The 14,825-nt window shown below is 60.2% G+C and overlaps 1 protein-coding gene across 4 annotated transcripts; it reads right to left on the bottom strand.

The window, feature by feature from the left end:
* Positions 1–4,531: 4,531 nt before the first annotated feature.
* Positions 4,532–13,862, bottom strand: TNFRSF6B (TNF receptor superfamily member 6b). 4 transcript variants are annotated; one of them, XM_066978428.1, is made up of 5 exons: positions 13,822–13,862; positions 10,390–10,552; positions 9,511–9,889; positions 7,221–7,418; positions 4,532–5,317 (listed from the first exon to the last, which is right to left on the bottom strand). In XM_066978428.1, exons 1-5 carry the CDS (start codon positions 13,845–13,847, stop codon positions 5,025–5,027), a joined length of 1,059 nt encoding a protein of 352 aa, XP_066834529.1. In that variant the 5' UTR covers positions 13,848–13,862; the 3' UTR covers positions 4,532–5,024. The 4 variants fall into 4 exon arrangements, with proteins under 4 accessions (XP_066834529.1, XP_066834531.1, XP_066834530.1 ...); XM_066978430.1 differs by lacking the exon at positions 13,822–13,862 and adding an exon at positions 11,632–11,850; XM_066978429.1 differs by lacking the exon at positions 13,822–13,862 and adding an exon at positions 10,974–11,100.
* Between the last annotated feature and the right edge of the window lie 963 nt (positions 13,863–14,825).

Genomic DNA, 14,825 nt, shown 5'->3' with positions numbered 1-14,825 from the left:
AATGTTATGCAAGTATTTCTTTAGCTCCCTTTTTAGCTATTGACTCACTGCTGCAGCACTGTCTGACCAAGTCTGCTGGGTACTAAATACTGAATCCACCTAGGGAGAGCATGGATGAAGCCTGTCACCTGCTCTTGATTTACATGGCAGCAGGCAGCAAAAATTTGCTTTTTGGAACATTTCCTGCAAAGATCCCCAAACAGCTTCAAAATGTGGAAGCTGGGAAGCTTGGTGCATTCTCTAGTGGGGAAAGACGGGGCCTTTGGGGGTGAAGGCAGGTGGCTGGGGGGCGAGGGGAGGTGCTGGGGGAGCGAGCCCCTGATCCCCAGGCCAGACACAGATCCAAAGTGGGGACCCTTCGGCAACACCTGTGAAGTCCTCAGGCTGCCCAAGTGCCTGAGCTTCTTTTTAGGGAGTAATATCAACATACCAAACCGTTTCCTTTTCATTAACTGCTTTCACATTCTCATAAAAAGGATTCCTCAGACGGGTTTCGGTTTTGGTCAACACGAGGCAAAAATTCTCGTTTCATTAAATGAAATATGAGGAAAAGCGAATAGGTGGCGGGGTTCAACCCGGCTCTGGCTGGCTGGGGCTCAGCAGGTATGGGGCTGGCTCCTGCCCTTAACTGGGGGGGCCATAGGGCCTGCTTGGTTCCGTGTGTCCAACCAGCCCAGGCTGGGACCAGCTCACAGCTGCCTTGCCACCTCTCATTCAGTCTTTGAGCCATCCCACTTTCAGGAAGCTCCTTGAACACAGAAAGGAACAGAAATTATACACTGAGAAGGGAACAAAACTGGGGCAGAGGGATGAAGGGCGACCATGTGTGCCCGAGGCTGGCGGCACCGTGACCAAGGTGCTCACCAGTGACATAGGAGGGTTGGTACAAGCAGGGATGATTCTTCTGTCTCTCCTGCTTATTTTGAGACCACCAGCTGAAAGCCTTGGGGGGCTCAGACAGAAGCACGTGCGGGAAGATCTGCACCCATGTCGTGGTCCTCAGGGTCATGTTCTTTGGCACCTCGGTCCAGGTACCCCTGAGGAGCATGGGCTGGTTGGCACTGCAGCCTCCTCTCTCTCTGCTCCTGCTCTTCGACACGGCCAATTCCTCCCCCCGACACACCTGCAGAGCTCGGTCCCACCATCAGGACATGGCTCCGCAGAACCACCAGGCACAGCGAGGGACGGGGCTCGGCAGGGAGAGCGTAGGCGTGCGGCGGGTGATTACCATCAGGAGAAAAAAACCCTACGATCAAAAGAAAAAAAAAAAAAGATGCATACTTTTAATAGAGATAAAATCAGTGCCTCTTTGGAATCGCAGTGGGCAGATTCAGAGGAGCGTGGTATGTGTTCACATTCCTCACGTCCTCTCCCACGGGATCTGGGGGGGCTCAGCGCACCGGACAGAGGCTCCAAGGGCTGAGCACATCCAGCAGGAGGGGATGCAGGGAGCAAGAAGCCACCTCCATCAGAAGCAGAATGTGGGGAAATTGGCAGGCAGGAGAGTGAGGCTTTAACCAACCTGTGATTTGGTTGCAACCCCAGGGCCGGGGCCGGTTGGTGTCTGTTTTGACAAGCAGGATTACGAGATCGCCCCGCTCCCGTTCCAGCTGCACACCTCCAGAAACCGCCCCCGGGTTTCCGCTCGCGCTCCCGGCCACCCTCCCCGCCGATGTCAGGATGGAGGCCAGCAGCGTGTGACCTCACTAGAAAAACTCCCACCGACTCCTTAAGCTAACGTTAATCATTCACCCGGCCCCGTTCCAACCCCCCCGAGCGCCAGGCCGGCACACACAGGGTGCTCCTCTTGCGTTGGAGCCGAGACGTGTTCGAGCCGCTCCTGCGGCGAGCAAGTAGGTTCCTGCAGCGGGGCTGCGGGCTCTGGGCCCCTGAGTCAGTGCCATACCTGCCTGCAGCGGGACCACGAGCCTCAGCACCGTCCCGCGGGACGCGTTGTTTTGTGGTTTTTTTCCCCGTTTTAAGTATTTAACAGTATCGGGGGATAGGGAAGCCCTGCTCAGAGAATGGCACGGCCTCGGGGTTTTTATGGAGTGCTCACGGTGTTGGGGGAAATTGTCTTCTGTGTGCTAAATAGCTGAATTATCGCGGGGGGAGAGCTACGTCCACATTTAAATGTTACCATGTACTCATCCTTGGCCACAGCTTATGAGGAAAACAGTCATTTAAATTACCAGGAAGAAGAGCGCGTGCGCTGCCGACTGTTCCTCTTCTCTCTCTGGGCTTTGGAAACTTCAGTGAAAACCGAAGGGGGGTTTTATCCTCTGCGTTGTTTCACCTTTGTGAGTAATTACATTTAAGGCTAGCACCTGATGGGGTCTGTGCCCGGTGGTGGGCAGCAGGGAGCTGGTGTTACCCGGGCGTGCAGGGAGCGCTGCCCGCTGTGGCACCGCAAAACTCGTGCAGGATCTTACAACAAAACAGATTTCCTGGAAACCGGCCCGCATGCACGTGCTGGTGTGTTTGGACACTGTAGTAAAGGTCAAGATTTACCAGAAAAATCCCACGCCATCACATTATCTGCGAGCCCACACGAGGAGACACTTCATCATGCAGCAGTTCTGACTAAATCAGCATGAGGCTCAGCAGGGAGGGCTCGTGCTTCCCATAAACAGCCTGGAAACGGCCCCGGTGCCTCACACACACTGCCTGCCTGGAAAATATGCGAAGAGACGCTGCAGCCTCCCTGTGCTGGGCTGGCACAGCACCAGCCAGGTCAGGGCACCCCAACGGGGCAAGATCTACAACACCGGGGTGTTCGGAAGGTGGCTGGGACGAACAGGCACCACACTCATGAGCTGCTGCGTGGTGCAGGGCATCCCCTGCCTCTCCCAGCCCCTGGAGCGGGGAGGTGGGAATGGAAGCGTGGATCTCATTTGATGCAGGTGGAGTTGGCACCTGGTGGCTCATCGTCCTCGGCCTGCAGCGACGGAACAGCAGGGAACAGTCCATGGTCTGGGGCCGTGGGGGCCATAGGGGTGAGAGGGATAGCTCTCCTCGTGCACCTGCACACGGGATTTTTGCAAGGTTCCTGAGGTCTTGCAGCCCTCGGGGTGACAGCAAGGCTACATAAGCAACTGCTGCATTTGCTCTATTGGAAAGGACAAAGGGTTTGTGCAGACAGAACAGTCCCGGTGTCCAAAAAAAAAAAACAAACAAAAAACAAAAACCAGACAACCCAGAAAAAAAGCCCAACTCTGCACCAGCATCCAGCAGGAGGGAGCTTCCCTGGGCTCTGCTCCAGCCCAGCGCCGTGCAGCCTGCATGCACCAGGCCCGCTGCTCTCGCATCGCTCCCCGTGTTTCCGCGGGGAGGTGAGGGCCCGGGGCTGGACGCGGCTGGGGCTGAACGCGGCTGGGGCTGAACAGCTCGGCCTTCAAGCTGCTGGCGCCTGCTCCGACCTGGCCTCGCACGGAGCCACGTCACGGCTCTGAGAAGCAGGAGCCCGGGGCCCAAACTGGATGCCCTCTGCGTGGCCGTGCAGCTGATGGAGGCCAGATAACCCTTACCAGCTTATTTTCCCTCAGACGTCAAACGCACGTTTCAGGAGGCCGGGGCGGTGAGGCCAGCACAGGGAGGCAGGGAGGCCGTTCCCTGCCACCTCTGGGTGCTCTGACCTGCCACAAGACCTCCACGCCCCCGCACGGGGAGCCCTGGGTGCCGCCGCGGCCTCCTCGCCTCTCTGCCCAGCGCCTCGACCAAACGCCCGCTGCCAGGGGCTCGGCAGAAGTCACACTTGGTTTCTGCACAGCAGAAGAGCCGCGGCCGTGGGCAGCAGCAGGGAGGCCAAAATCCCCTCCCCATCCCTTAGGGCAGCCTTCCCCTCGTGTGGGAAGCGTGGGGGCAGTTCCTCCCAGCACATGTTTCAGGGCGCTTTGAACTGCTACGGGATGGGGGAAGGATTTTCTGCTTTTGAACCACAAACTACTCGTGGCAAGCACTCAGCTAAAAAGAGCCATGAAAAAGCCAAACTTCTTGGAGGTGGAAGACGAAGGCTCTGCATCATCACCGCTACGGGGTGAGTAGTGCCTGACAGGGTCACCCTTGGTGACTTCCCTAAGTGACATCCCCGAGGCTGAAGGAAGAGCCCTGTGGGCAGCAGGCACGCAGCGAGGCACACATGGGGCACCGTGGGGACAGACCCGGCTGTGTGGTGACACGGCTGCGGTGACCTGAGAGGTGCGCCTGGTCCCGGCCCCGCTGGAGGTGCGAATCCTATTGCAGATGGCCCCGCTGTTCTGTGTGCAGGGTCACTGCCTTTGCATTGCTGTTTTGCATGCAGCGCTGCTTTGCGCACGCGGCTGTTTTATGCGCACAGCTGCTCTGCGGGCAATGCCACGCTGCGTGCAGTGCCTTTTTGTGTACACGGGCACTTTTTGTTAGCTGCTGGTGGTGCATGACCAGGGCGTGAGGCACGGGCAGAGCAAAGCAGAGGCAGAAGGCAGCGGGTGGGCCTCCCAGCACCGCCTCTCCCCTCCAACCGAGGCCAGAAAAGGACTCTGGTGACAGAGAGTCATGTAATAAAATAACTTCTTTGGCTTGTTTCTTTAGAAAACATCTCACATACAGTATAAAACCAGGTAGTTCAGAAATAAATTCAAAGCCAGCTGTACCACAGGCTTCAGGAGTCTCTTCCACCCCCTGCGCCTCAAGCAGCCAACTGCTTTCTCAGAGCGTGACGAAAGCGAGTCCTCTGTGGGAAATACTGTTAAATAATTACATCACAAAACCAAAACCACACACTTTAAAGCTAAGCCAGAGAGTAGCCTAAAAGAGAGGACCAGGCTTCTCCCTCCAGAAACATGACCCTGGTGGCGTTTGTCCTCGGATGAGCTGGGACCCCCCAGGGCACCTCGCAGGGCTGCGGGGCCGCGCTGTGCTCGCCCCTCACTCAGCTCTGTGCTGCATTTCAAGTTAGTTTTTTGAAAGAGTAATAAATTAATGAAGCCACAGTAAAAAAACAACAACAAAAAGGAAGAAATTTTTAAAAAAACCACCCTCAGAGTTCAGTCTGTGTTCTCACTAGGAGAGAGGAAGCGCTTCCGCACCTCCCTCTCTATCGTGTGCAGCTTGGTGGCCCGCAGCGCCTCGAGCAGCTCCTTGGTGACCGCGGGGTTCCCCTCCTTCAGGTGGGTGAGGAAGGCCCTGAACTTCTCCTGGATGAGCGCCTTTTTCTCCGACACCTGCTTCCTAAGCGAGCCCTCCAGGATGTGCTGCAGGCGCTTCAGCTTTTTTGGGGAAATGTTCTGGTACGCCACGAAGTCGATCATGGCTTGCTCGCAGTCCTCGTCTCCTGGAGCTGGGGGGAGAAAACCGCCTGCAGGTTAGGGGGAAGGTCGCCGTGGGGCACCAGGAGAGCTGGTCACAGAGTCCCAGCACGGCTGAGGTGGGAAGGGACCTCTGGGGGTGCTTCTGCTCCCATCCCTGCCCAAGCCAGGCCACCGGGAGCAGGGCACCCAGCACCACGTCCAGGCGGCTGTTGAAGATCTCCGAGCAGGGAGACTCCACAACCTCTCTGGGCAGCCTGTGCCAGGGCTCTGTCACCAGGTCGGAGCAAGGGACAAGCTGGCAGTGCCACCGAGCCTCTCCACGGGTGGCCATCCTGACCTGGGCACCGCTCTGCAGCCCAGAGCCCGGCCAGGGGACCCACTCACGGCCCCATTCCCAGCCCCAGGAGGCTGCTCCAGCAAATGCCCACAGCAGCTGTGCAGGGAGAGCATGACCCAGTTCTGTGCCAGTGCAAACTGGGCACGCTGTCACTGGTTATAGTGGGGCAGGCTGCTCTGCTCAGACACTCCTCCGAACTTGGAAGCTGCGTTTCATTATCCCAGCAACTGCCTTGCAGCAGAGACACGCAAGTGCTCGCATGCCTTCCCTGCCGGGTGAACTCACCCATGGAACGGGAGCTGGAGGCACCACCCCGCTCCCACTGCTCACGACTCTCCTTGCCCTATAAATAGCTCCAAGCCCGGTCCAGACGTGGGTGCCGTTGCTCGAGGCGAGGCAGCGCACGTGCTGCTCACGCAGCTCTCACCTGGCTGCCCCCCTCCCTCCTTCCCTCGCTCGGTGCTCACGCCGATGGTGGAGATTTCCCCTCACTTGCTCCGGCACAAGCCCAGGCACAAGCCCAGGCACTTGCGAGGGTGGCCAGGCGAGAGCTGTGCCAGCTGCCGGGAGGGAGAGAGCTGGAAGAGAGGAGCTCCCCTCCCACGCCGCCCGGGGAACGGCCGCCCTGGCACAGCAGGAGCAGCTCTCGTACCATGGGAAAGGCTCACCGGCACCCGCCTCGACCTCGTCTCCTTGTACGTCAGCTGGGTGTTTGGGATGGGGCGGGTGGGTGGGTGGAAATGGCATCCTGCCACCCCCCACCCACAGTTCCAGACCCCCGAGATAGCTTGCATGTGAAAGGTCACTTAAATGAGGGTGCTCGCTCCCTGTACCCATGGGGTACGTGTTACGGAGCAGCCCCCAAGAGCCAGCCCATCGCTCTCTCCCGCTCCTTTGCTATAACTGAAGGCTCCTGCCCCACCATCAGCCTCCGCTGAGGTTCAGCACCACATCGTGTTATCACCATGACCCAGCCCACACGTGCCTCTCCTCTTTCATGTAACAGGCCAAAATCCAAGCCACGCGGCGGCTCTGCTGAGCCTTGTACGCTTGCTCCGCTCGATACGCACGAGACAAGGGTCAGGCTGCAATAACAGCTTCCTGGAAGCGGCCCGAAAGCCTGGCAGGAGGGCAGGGAGGTCACAGCGGCTCCACCGGCGCACCCTTTGTCCCGTGCCTGCCAACACGGCTGCCAGCAGCCACCGCCAGGCAAATGACCGCCGCAGCTGCCCACGCGCTGCCATCCCCGGGTAGCAAAGTCGCCGTCGGAGCCCAGAGGGTTTCGCTGCCAACCCTTTGTTCCCGGGGAAGAGGAGCCTGCACGTGCGCCAGCTGAGCCGCGGCTGTTGCCTAAGCCCCACGCTCCGTCCTCGCCTGAACCTGACCCGCGGCTCACCCCGACCGGGAGGGAGGACGGGCTGCGTTTCGCGCCCTGCACTTGAATCACAGATCACTCTGTACTTTTACAAAAGGTACTTGGCCTCTACTTTGCACCTGTGTAGGAAAAGAAGCCAGGAAGTTCGCTCCCACCCTGTTCCTGGCATCTCCCCCTCCACCCGCAGAGAACCGGCGCCAGCTCGGCCGGCCGCACTCACCTGGCGCCTGGGTGCTGTTGCTCCTCCCGTGCACCCTGCAGGAGGTGCAGAGGGTGTCGTGGTACTCGTTTCCCTGCACGTTGGTCACCTTCCCCTGCTGCGCGCAGTCCTGGTGCGGCTGGCACGGCTCGGTGCTGGAGCTGGAGGAGAAGAAGCCGCGGGGGCACTTGCGGCACTGGGTGTCCTCGAAGGGGGTACCTGCGGGGGGACACGGGGACGTCAGGAGGCGCCTCCAGACCGCGCATCAGGGCGTGAGATGGAGCAGGCAGAAGCACCTGAAAGCGTGCAGCCAGCTGCAGGGCAAAGAGCAATCAGTGCTCGTCCCAACCATCCCCAGGCAGCGATGCCAAAAGGGTTCGGCAGGTGCTGGGAGGAGACGTTGTCCCGTCCGCCGCTGGAAGGAGCCGCCGGCCTCGTGGGCCACCGCCGCCAGCTGTGGCGGCCGGGAGCTGGCTGCCAAAGCAGCCCTTTGATTCACTGCAGGCTGGGAGGCCGCCGGCCAAGTGAAAGTAAAACTTGCTGAGAGCTCAAAGGCTCCGCTTGGTTTTGCAGCGCTGCAGTTTCCCAGCAAGAGCTCGGGGCCAGAGCCAGCGCCGCATCCCAAGGGTGGCGCCGTGCTCATGGGATTGCGCCCAGGCTGCCTTCGTGCTGCTGGAGGGAACTGCCCGAATGGGGGCAACGTCGGTCCCCGTTTGCACCTCCAATCCATACAGCTAGTCAAGAGCAAGGCTTCTGTCATGTCCCAACCCCTGCTTTGGCTGTTAGAGATGTCCCGGCCAGCTCAGGTGATCCCAGCACGTCAGTCACAATTTGCAAATGGGAAATCCAAGAGAAGCAATGTCCCCAGAGGAACCCTGCCTGGACCACAGAACTCGTCCAGCCCGAAGGCCAGCAAGGTCTGCCCACAGCTCTGGAGCCACCGCTCCGAAGTTGCAGGGTCCACGCTGACGTCCCCCTGCCCTGGGATCCCCGGCCAGGCAGGAGCACTCGCAGCCCCAGCTCTCGGCCTCCCCACGCTGGATGCTCTGTCCTTCCTTCAGAGCCATAACTCCCTCCACAGGAGGCCATTTGCAAACAAATTAATAGTAAATCATTAAAAATATTGCTTCTCCTCGAATGTCCCAGCTTGCTCACATAACTCCTCAGACCCACAGCCGGCCCTCCAGCCCAATTTGATGCATAAGGCAAAGGATTTTCCAGCGTTGTTTGGAGACCTAGGTCATCTTTGCTGAGTCACCGCATTTTGTAACGCTGACGTCCTACAGGGAAAACTGAACCACGAAACTCAACCTTAATCATCGTCAGAAGACCACAGGTATTCCTCATCTAGCAGCTGAGCCCGCAGCTCTCCTGTGTCACACATGGAAGGACTCCAAAAGCCTCAGCTTCGAAGCATGAAGTAAGGCTCCTGCTTTTGCTGATCTTATTATGCTCAGTTGTGGTTTCCAGAGACCAGACACTGGTGACTCATGGGAGAGTGAGAGGAAAACATATGCCTGCACGTAAGTTGTATTTTTAGAAGGCATATACACAAGCAAATTAAGGCAACCAGGGGACCAGACAAACAATGGAAAAATAACTCCCCTGAAACGCTGTGACTCACACCTTGTCAGGGGATAGAATCGGAGACTTGCAAATCTCCCCTAGAAAGAATCGCAGTAAGACTCATGTAAGTGTCCTGGCACCTTTCCCATTTATCTGTTTTGTGTTTTAAATGGAGCCCATCCAAATTACTCAATAAAAACCACAAAGCCCAGCTCCAGAACTACATACGTCCACCAGCCCTGCCATTATATCATAAACAGCCCTTTTTAGTCCAGGTAATTAGCATTTCCAGCTCCTTGGCTGCCCTCCAGCACAGGCCCAGCGATGACAAACCAGCAGCAGCCACCAAAAGCTTTCCACCTGCTCGGAGCCCATGCGCCCGGGCAAGCTGCTGCGAGAGGAACCGTGAATCACTTCCCAGAGCTGGCCGGGTCTGCCTGCGGCGGCAGGTGAATCCGGCAGCTCGGAATCACCACATCCCTCCTAAATATGCTGCTGGGGTGCGCGGAGGCAGCAAGGGAGAGCGGGGTAAAGCCAAGCAAATCTCTCCCCAGAGCTGGCCATGAGCGGTTTCATGCACCTGCAAGGACAGCGCTGCGCTGCTAAGCAAAAGGGGAGTGAGACAGACTGCAGGGAATCACTGGCCGCTGGTTTTCTCCTTGTTTTTTAGCTCCAGCAGCGATCTGGGGATGCGATAGGAGCCCCGCAAGCACGCGCACCGCTGCAGTCATGCGAGGATACGTACCCGGCTTCACGATGCCGGAGCCCGGAGGGCACTCGGAGTGCCTGATGCAGAACTCCATCTCCGAATAGTAGCCCTCCTGGCACTGGCACACTCTGTTGTGGGTGGCGTTGCACTGCTGCACCTCCACCTGCTTCTCCTCGCAGATGACGTTGCAGTACCGGCACTTCTCCAGGTAGTTCCAGTACTGCGTGTAGTGCAGCTCCGGGCAGGGCTCGCACACCGTCTGCCTGTCCCTGGCGCAGTGCTGTGCCACGAAGGTCCCCGGCGGGCACTGCTGGCAGGTGAGCTTCTCGTTCGTCTCAGCATCCCTCCACTGGTAGGTGGGTTGCAAGCCGGCGCCCAGCTCAGCCAGCAGAAGGAGGAGAGGGGCAAGCACCCACTGCAACACAGCGAGGAGCTGTTGGCCTCTGCCCGTCCTCCCGCAGAGGCAGAAGCCGCAGAGGCGCCCGCTGCGTCCCCGCTGCCGCTACCAGCGCCGAAGCGGGGCTCTGCTCTCCCACCTGCCGCTCTCCCCAGCCCCGACGGAAAGCAGCGGCGGGACCCGGAGCCCCCCCCCCACGTACCTGAGCATCCTCCCCAGACACCTCCCGTCCCTCGCCAGCCCCTTGCTGCCTTTCAGCGCCGCCGGCAGCCGCAGCCCTCCCTCCTCCTCCGTTCCCTCCAGGAGGCTCCCACTGCACGGGGCGAGGTCCCGGCTTTCCTCGGCACGTCGGGAAGCAGCGGGGAGCTTCCCCAAACCCCCCTGCGTGCTCCTCGCAAGCCGGGAGCCTTCCCCCAGACCCGGCTCCGAGGGGGAGCACCCGGAGCCCCGCTCGCCCCCCGTCCCCTCCCAAATCCTGTGTCCCCCCCCCCCCCCCCAGTCCCCCGGGGGCGCCTTACCCGGACCGGCCGCCTCAGCCTCGGCGGGTGGGGGGCCAGCATGGCACCGGGGGCTTCCGAGCACCGCGACGAGAAACGGGGCCGTCGGAGGGGCGGGGGGTGGGGGGGGGTCAGCGGCTGCCCGGGGGCTCCTCGGCTCTGCGGCACCGGCCCCGCCGCCCGCCTTTAAAGAGAGAAGAGGCTCGGCTGCGGGCTGCGGGCTGCCGGGACGCCCCCACGCCCCCCGGTCCCCCTCCCACCCCGGTCCTCCCCCGGCTGCGGGCGGGGGGGGGGCCGGCACCGCCCCGGTCCCGTCTCCACCGCCCCCCGGTCCCGGTGCCGGCCCCATCCCTACCGCCCCGCCCGGCTCCGCTGCGGGTGGCGGGCGGCCCCTTGTAGCCGCCCCGCCGGGGAAGACCCCTCTTGGCGCAACGGGAACGGCTGCACGGCCCCTCCGCCCTGCCGGGATCCCGGCACCGGCACCGGTACCGACACCTCCACCGGCACCTGCCTGCCCCCGCTCCCGCTCCCGGTCCCGGTCCCGGTCCGTCCGGCGGCTCTGCGGGTGCCAGCAGCGTCCCCCAGGAGCCCCCAGCCCTATTTACCTGCCCGAGCGAGGAAGCAGGTGGGGTTTGCTCAGCTGCAAAGCTCTCGGCGATAAGTGCAGGCTTTGTTCTGGGTTTGCCGGGGGAACGGCAGGGAATTCCCCCGGGGACGCTCTGTTCCCTAGATGTAAATGCGGGGACGACTTCCCCCCCCCCGCCGCCAGCGCCTCGGCTGCCGCTCCGCTGCGGGCACGGCTCGGTCCCCGCCGGGCTCCGGGTCCCCTCCGGGCTCCGGGTCCCCTCCGGGCTCCGGGTCCCCTCCGGGCTCCGGGTCCCCACCGGGCTCCGGGACCCACCGGGCTCCGGGTCCCCTCCGGGCTCCGGGTCCCCTCCGGGCTCCGGGACCCCACCGGGCTCCGGGTCCCCTCCGGGCTCCGGGTCCCCACCCTCCGGGACCCCACCGGGCTCCGGGTCCCACCGGGCTCCGGGACCCACCGGGCTCCGGGACCCCACCGGGCTCCGGGTCCCCTCCGGGCTCCGGGTCCCCTCCGGGCCCCGGGTCCCCGCCGGGCTCCGGGTCCCCACGGGGCTCCGGGTCCCCACCGGGCTCCGGGACCCCTCCGGGCTCCGGGACCCCACCGGGCTCCGGGTCCCCTCGGGGCTCCGGGTCCCCTCCGGGCTGAGCCCGCTGCCAGCCCCGCTCCGAGCCCGCACTTGCCTGCAGCGGGCTCACAGCTCGGGCTTTCCCCTCCCGGAGCGCTGCGGGTGACAATCCAGCTCCCGGTGCGATGCCCAAACCCAGGCCCTTGCAGGACTGCAGCCCCCAGCAGGAGAGCGGGGCAGCATCTCGGTGTCTCGGGGGTGGCACACCGCCCTAAGTCCCCGACCCCAAGGAGTTGGTGGCTGGCTGAGCGCAGCCTTAGCGGTGCACGGCTCAGCAGAGCCACACACACGGCAGTGCCTTTGCCGGTGCCTGCTGGGCGCTGCTGCTGCTGGAAAACAGCAGAAGCGGTGGACTTTGTCCTCCTGCCCTGCCCGGGAGGCGAGAGCACACCACCACGAGTGCTCCAGGCGCTGACACCGTGGAGAAGAAGCTCCCGGTCCCCCCATTGCTCGAGTCCCCCCGCGCAACAAGCACAGGGGGGAAGCAAAGCGTGGCCTTCGCCTTCTCGGTGCTGTGCACCAAGGGTGCCCCTCGCTGCACCCCCGGAAAGCACAGCACGCTCCGTCCTGGAAGCCTGCCTTCCCCTTTCCCCTCAGACACGTTCTCTCCTACCAGGAAAGGCTGCGAAGAGGAAGGGCAAAGCTGCCAGCGATCGCAGATAGCTGCTTCAGAAAAAGATGAGCTTTTTTCCTCATTTTTAAACTTTGCACCCAATGGAAGCAAACACCCCCCCCTCCCCCCCCAACAAAGCACATCCTAAGGCACAGAGACTCACTGGGAAGTCTGACTTTTCTGCGTTACACCCCTTGCAGTGGCACAGTTGCCCCCTGGCCTGCTCCCCTGGCTGCTGCCTGCTCCCCTGGCTGCCCCTCAGGCCCCTGGCTCTCAGTCGGGACCCCCCAGCCTCCCTGTGGGTGCTGCGGGACCCCCACCTGCAGCCCCCCTGTCCTTCAGGCCGCTGGGGGCTCAGCGGCTTTAACAAACCCCGGGTGGCTCCGAGAGGGGCCCAGCACCGCCCGTACCACCTCCGTGACAGTAACAGGGAGAGCCTCGAGCCACCGGCTGTCTCTCGCTCAAAAGCGTGTACGTAGCGTCTTAAAACACTAAGCAGTCCACAAACACAGTTGCTTAATGCTCAACCATCTCCATGGGGAGACAACGAAGGGGCTAAAACATCCTCCCGGCAGCCGTTTTCTGTGGAATTCCTGTTTACAGACTCGTTGCTCCCAGGTCAGGGCTGAGAGGCCTCGAGCCTCCTCTGCAGCGCTCGGTACCGCGCCTGCCCCACGCTGGGGCTCTGAACCCATTTCCCACCATTGTCTCAGCTGCTGTAAGGAATTCCACTCAGGAATACAGCTTGTTTACAGAAGCAGCCCAAAGTTCTCAAAATAGGCTTCTCCAACATCTGTCACAATCTGTATTTTTCTCAAGCACCTCCCGTTTCCATAGATATCCTCTGCGGTGTCACATAGCCAACGCCACTAAGCATTTCTGAGCGTCGAACACCAGACGTTCCACAGAATTGCAGAAAAAAATAGTTTGGAAAATTTTGTCCTCTGCCTTGTGCTGGGAGGTCCAACGCCACCACGAACGGTGTTCCTTACAGCTTTAGAGTTGCGTTACCCAAATGACGCATACAGGTCTGAAATGCAACCCTACAGAGGAGCATCTGCTTCTTCTGCAAGAACTGGGATCCTTCTGTCCCCGCCTGGACACGTATTTACACACAGACACGTCCGGAAGGTGCACTAAAGAGTCGCTTGTGCTGCATCTAAACCAGGTGCACACGGTTAGAGGAGGGGAGCCAAGAGCTCCTGCCCCAGTCCGCCCCATAACGCCCTCCTCCCCCACCAGTAGCCCAAAGAAAGAAGCAGAATTTGACCCTCAGAGGCTCTCCAAGCAGGCATTCAGCAGTAGTCAAAACCGCATCACGTACGCTGCCCCCCCCAAAAAGCAAACGCGAAGTTGCTGAAACACACCGGGGAGTTAAGGGGTTACAGTGCGGAAGTCGGAGGATGTGGGGGTTTTGTTCCTCAGGAGCCAGCAGCCAAATGCGTTTGCAACCCCATAATTAATGTTTGAGAGAGAGGCAAAAGCTGTCACCGACCTAGCTCTCAGCTCCTGCACTCCTCTCCTGGGTGGGGAAGCCGCTTGGGTTTTGTTCCTAATGCCGCAACAGATCAAACCTACAAGGGCTAACCCACAATCTACGAAGCAAACCAAAACAAACTAGTATTTTATTACCTGGAAAGAGAAGCAAACTCCAACATTCAGAAGGAATCGAAAGCTCCTTCCAGCAGGATCAGCTTCTACCCAGCCCGGCTGCAGGAAAACCCGTGGCCAAGCTTCTAGCCTAACTCTTGCGAGAGTCAGAGGGCTCAAAATTTGGGTCAGGAAGCGCCGTTCAGTGAGAGCACCACGTGCCGTGGGCTGTGCTCGTGTGCAGTCTGCCCAGAACAGCGATGTCCCTGTCATGGGACGTGCTACAGCTGGGTTTGATTTTACTGCGGGTTTATCTCAGGCACGTGTAGTGCCCCAAAGGAATCCCAGTGATTTCTAATGCCATTTGACATAATCTCCGAGCCAAGGGCTATGGGGGCTTTGCTTCATTAGTGTGTACCGTCTCAGCAATGACCTGTATCAATTAATTGCAGATTTCACTAGTTTGGATCAAGCACGGAGTCCCACATTACAGGTTAGCCAGCAGGAGAAGCGAGACCTCCATCTGAGAACAGCCTGGTGTTTCAAAGCGCAGCAGCATTTCCCTCGCGTTCCCTTTTCTGGTGGCCAGAAAGCTGAGCTCGATTTTCCTGCCATGGATTTCGCGCGGTTCCTTGGCTTGCCATCTGCCCTCTTGCTGACACATCTGGACTTTTCCAAGAAACTGCAACAGAAATCAGACCACTTGGACTTTTGCAAACTTATGAGCTGGTTGAAATGATGAACAGTCACACCGCAGCACTGGTAGAAGGATTACTCAAAATAGTTTGAACGGCTTTGTTTCTCATGCTGCCTCCCTCAGCATCCTGCCCAGATTAGAAAACGCCACGTTAACACCCTTTGCCGTGCCCCGGATGATGCAGCAGCGTGATAACCTGCTCGCAGCTGTTATTCGGATGTGAGTGAGTCGCTGGAGGTGGGAGGTCTGGGATGGCACGCTACGGGAGTCCCCGTGTGCCGTGTGATGGATGCAGCACGCCCACAAGCAGCAAGTAAGCCGCTTCTCACCGTACCACGAGGCGGCACTA

The sequence above is a fragment of the Anser cygnoides genome, chromosome 16 (genome assembly GCF_040182565.1).
Source record: "Anser cygnoides isolate HZ-2024a breed goose chromosome 16, Taihu_goose_T2T_genome, whole genome shotgun sequence".
NCBI classification, from domain to species: Eukaryota; Metazoa; Chordata; class Aves; order Anseriformes; family Anatidae; genus Anser; species Anser cygnoides.
The sequence above is the reverse complement of the archived record's forward strand: the minus strand, read 5'-3'. Positions and strand labels throughout refer to the sequence as shown.

Coding starts and splice junctions, on each gene's coding strand:
- TNFRSF6B (XM_066978428.1), bottom strand. CDS start 13,847: ATGTTGGAGTTTGCTTCTCTTTCCAG. Junction 10,553..13,821: donor GAGTTTGCTTCTCTTTCCAG/GTAATAAAATAC, acceptor CTCTCTTTAAAG/GCGGGCGGCGGGGCCGGTGC. Junction 9,890..10,389: donor GGCTGAGGCGGCCGGTCCGG/GTAAGGCGCCCC, acceptor GCTGTGTTGCAG/TGGGTGCTTGCCCCTCTCCT.